This window comes from Monopterus albus, unplaced genomic scaffold, assembly GCF_001952655.1.
Source record: "Monopterus albus unplaced genomic scaffold, M_albus_1.0 scaffold51.1, whole genome shotgun sequence".
Classification (NCBI taxonomy): domain Eukaryota; kingdom Metazoa; phylum Chordata; class Actinopteri; order Synbranchiformes; family Synbranchidae; genus Monopterus; species Monopterus albus.
The window spans coordinates 360930-364949 of record NW_018127931.1 but is presented as its reverse complement, the minus strand read 5'-3'; the positions used below and the strand labels follow the sequence as shown (position 1 = coordinate 364949).

Genomic DNA, 4020 nt, shown 5'->3' with positions numbered 1-4020 from the left:
TGTGTGCATGCCTGTGTGTGTGTCTAGTCAAAGCTGACCAAGACAAGAAAGAGCCTTGTGTTAAAAATGTTAGCCTGTTCAAATGGGGGTTGCAGGGTTGGGGAGGAAGGGGGCAAAAGGGGGCAAAAAAGGATGGGGAGGGGGTTACAAAGGTGAAATGATGGATCAAAGGAGTCATTCTTGTTGGGTGTTGTAGTTGGGGTTAACCCCCCTTTTCGCACACACACATACACACACATATCCATGCACATTCAAAGACAGTAAAATTGGGCACTTTGTGCAAAACAAGACATTCCTTGAAGCGGCAGCCTGAATGGTTAGGTGTGAAAAAGAAGACAACCAATCTATTCTTTTTCTACAAGCTGTTCTCAATCCCCCTCTCAGCTGTGGATCTTTTATCAGTAAACCAAAGTATCTGCAGAAGAAGAAAAATCCAAGGAAACAACATGGTTCCTAACTGACATGAGATTTAAAAACCTCTCCTCTCTCCCCATGGGCTGCCCTGTGTCTCCCATTCAGATTTTCAAAATTTCTGTGGTCATCTCATAAATCAGCTCACGTTGGCTTGTTTCCTCAGCTGCTGCGAGGAAGGCAGGTGGATCGATAACTGTTTTGCACCATTGGTTTACACACATTCCTCCTTAGGCAGATTGCTATGTCCTACGCTTACCTACAAAGCTAACCAGCATGACTCTTTTTTTCTCACACACACACACACTCAGGCCTGCTGTAATTAACCAATTTGTGACAATGTAATACTTGTCACTGTGTTTGCAGTGCTAATTAATGACCCCAGTTGTATTGCTAACTCCCTCCAGTAAGGAGGGACGAGTTAGGATGAGATGCGTGAGTAGGAAGGGACAGAAGGAGAATAGAAAAAGGATAAAATGATAGGTGGACGTGAGGAGAGGGTGAAGGAAATGCATGAGTTGAAGAAGAAGAAGATGTGGAAGGAGCAAAGACAAGTGAGACAGTGTGCCAATAGGTAGACAGAAAGGAGCAGACTGGAACTATAACTAGTAAAAAAAATTACTTTCTGCTGTTGTGCCACTAGGCATGGCAATTAACCCTGAAATTTAGTGGATGTAATTTCTGAGGAGGTAACATTTGATCGCCACCTTTTTCCTGTTTATAAGCCCTCTCTACCTTTAAGATTCCTTTTTGATAAGCCTTATAGTTACGGCTGGCTCTGGTGACCTGAATCTTCCCTTAGTTATGCTGCTGTAGGCCTGTAGGCTGCTGGGGGGGGGGGGGATTTCTCTTTTCTCCTCTCTCTCCTTGCATCTATATGCCACCATAACATGTCATGAACTTTGTGTCTCCTGTACTGTGTCCTCTCTCTCTCCCTGTACCTTTCTGCAGATATCCCTGGCTCTGGAGCTGTATGTTTATGATGAGCAATCACTGGCCACATCAAATGGTAAATGGTCTTATACTTGTATATCGCTTTTCTGTGCTTTACAGCACACTCAAAGCACTTTCACACTATTTGGCCATTCACCCATTCACACTCACAAACACTTCACACACACACCGGGAGCAACTGGGGGTTCAGTGTCTTGTCCAAGGACACTTCGACATGTTGACTGGACATGCCGGGAATCGAACTGCTAATCCTCCGGTTAGAAGACGACACGCTCTGCCTCCTCAGCCACAGCCGCCCCCACCTGACCAGTGTTTGATTGTATGTTGTGTCTTGTTGCTTTTCTTTTCTTTTCTCTCTCCTCTATCCACTCACCCCAACTGGTCGAGGCAGAAGGCCGCCCACCAAGAGCCGGGGTCTGTCAGAGGTTTCTTCTGTTAAAGGGAGTTTTTCCTCCGTCACCAAGTGCATGCTCAGGGGGATTTGCTGGATTCTTCTTCTATAATAATAATAATAATAATAATAACAATAATAATAGCAAGGTCTAGACCTCACTTTGTAAAGTGTCCTGAGATGACCTTTGATGTGATTTGGTGCTATGCCCCTCTGTGGAAGCGTTGCATGGCTTTAATGTTGTGCTGAAAATATACTATATATCCATCCAGGGTATATGAAAGTGTGTTAGAAAAAAGTGAGAGGAACAATTTAAAGGTAAAATCAAGAGTTTAATGCCATTCTGTAATGTATCTTATGTTAATGACACTCTACTGTGGGGATATTTATTATAGTACTTCCATACTTTGTGTGTGTGTTTTATTATGTGACCCACATGTGCTGACAAATGAGAACAGCATCCACATACACACACACACACACCCACACACACATTTCCACACAATCAACTCCAGCTGGTATATGAAGACTTGACTTCTTGTATGTTTCTCCAGGTTTTTTCTCATACTGTTATGTAAGCCCTGTCACATGCATTCATACATGCTCCGCAGCTGTTAAGTGTGTGGTGCACCAGGCAGGACTCCCCTACACAGTAATGTCAGCACAGCAGGGAGCTGAGAAAAGGGGGTTTGATCAATGGAGTCCTCTCTTGATGGCCACACCATTCTGTGAGGCTCTTTGATTACATATTGCTTTGCTTCCTAATGAAGCTCAATTACTGGAGGAGAACGAAGGGCTTTGCCCTGGAATTACAGAGACTATTAGCCAGTCTCTGCCACTTCTCTCTCTGCTTCTCACATCTTTTTCTCCTTTCTTGTTTCTCTGTGGCTGATTCTTGCTCCACCATATTCACAGTACCGCACTCTAGATCCATTCTTGTTCAGATGTTAAGAAGTGTTGGTCTGGATAAAATGGGTGATTAACACTGAGATTGTCTAACAGAGACATCCGTGACTTTTTGACTTTTTGGTCAAGCACGAGACAAAGCAGGCAGCATGGTTCATTTCAGGCCAGCTCAGTTCATCTGAGTTAAGTTCAACAAACAACAGTGACCTTTATTTCATTAAAAAAATGTTTTTTACTTAGACAACTCCCTTTATGTAGACACTTGTAGAATTGACTGTAGATGTCCTACCTAGGCTTGCCATGTGTTGTTATTTTCCAAATACGTTAGGCTACTCAGAAATACCATTGTTTGGCATGTAAATGGTACTATACATGTTGTAGGACAATTTATATTAAAAACATGTATGCTGTTTGAATTATTTAGGTTTGTCATGTTCAGAGGTTTTCCACACACAGCTAATATGTATATATAAATGGATCCAGTGGTCCAGAAATTTTCAACAGGGTTCCATTATATTTAATATAAAGATGAAGTATAATTTTGCCATAGAATGAGTGAATTAACTGTGGGCTATGTCTGAAGCCTGCATTTTCTCCTTATGTCTTTACATTTTGGTGAATGTACAACACAAAGGTTTGTTTGCACTGTAACCATGGCTACAGACAGCACCTACTTGGATTACTTTTGATTAAGAATTAAATTAATGTTAAAAATATGTGGCAAGATATGAAGTTAAAATTCATCTTAAAAGTAAATTCAGTGAGAGAATTGTTACATTGTTGCACCATATACACATGCATAGTGCATGTGTGCTATCGTTACTTTGAGTTCAGCCACTGGCATTTGTTGCAGGTCTCGCCTTCTTTCTATCTCTGTCTCCCGTTTCCTGTCTATCTCTCCATGACTTACTGTCAAATAAAGGCAATAAAAAAGCCTAAAACCTACCCAAAAAAGTAGATTAATGGATATTTCTCCCTAATTGGACATCGGAGATGTGCAAATTTTGCACCCATCAAGTTCAAAGGGTAAATCTTTTTTTTTTCAAATCACTTAAGTTTAATTCCATTTAGTTGACCATACCTTTGATTTCACCGATGTGCCCTGAGCCCATGGCCAAAAGTTTATCCTTCCAGTCCTTTGACAACAGCCTCTCAATGCTGGGGGCCTCTGTTTAGGAGAGGAGGAGGGCAAAGGAGAAAGAGAGAGAGAGGGATTCAGTTGGCTGGCCACCATAACAATAAAGCTCATTTAAAGTCCATTTGCTGCAATAAAGGCAGCGGCAGCTCATTCTAATGGCCGCATCAGCAGGAGAGAGAGGGAGAGAGAGGTGGAAAGAGAGAAGCTGAAAATCGAAAGA

The 4020-nt window shown here is 42.0% G+C and overlaps 1 protein-coding gene across 9 annotated transcripts in view; it reads right to left on the bottom strand.

The window, feature by feature from the left end:
- sox5 (SRY-box transcription factor 5) overlaps positions 1-4020 on the bottom strand; it is a 101975-nt gene that overhangs the window by 50224 nt on the left and 47731 nt on the right. For 8 of the 9 annotated variants that reach the window (XM_020601382.1, XM_020601383.1, XM_020601384.1 and 5 more), the window contains exon 4: positions 3744-3830. The exons of the other annotated variant lie outside the window; for it this stretch is intronic. In XM_020601382.1, the coding sequence (XP_020457038.1) occupies positions 3744-3830 (87 nt within the window). The remainder of the gene's footprint in view (positions 1-3743; positions 3831-4020) is intronic. 9 annotated transcript variants of the gene reach the window in all.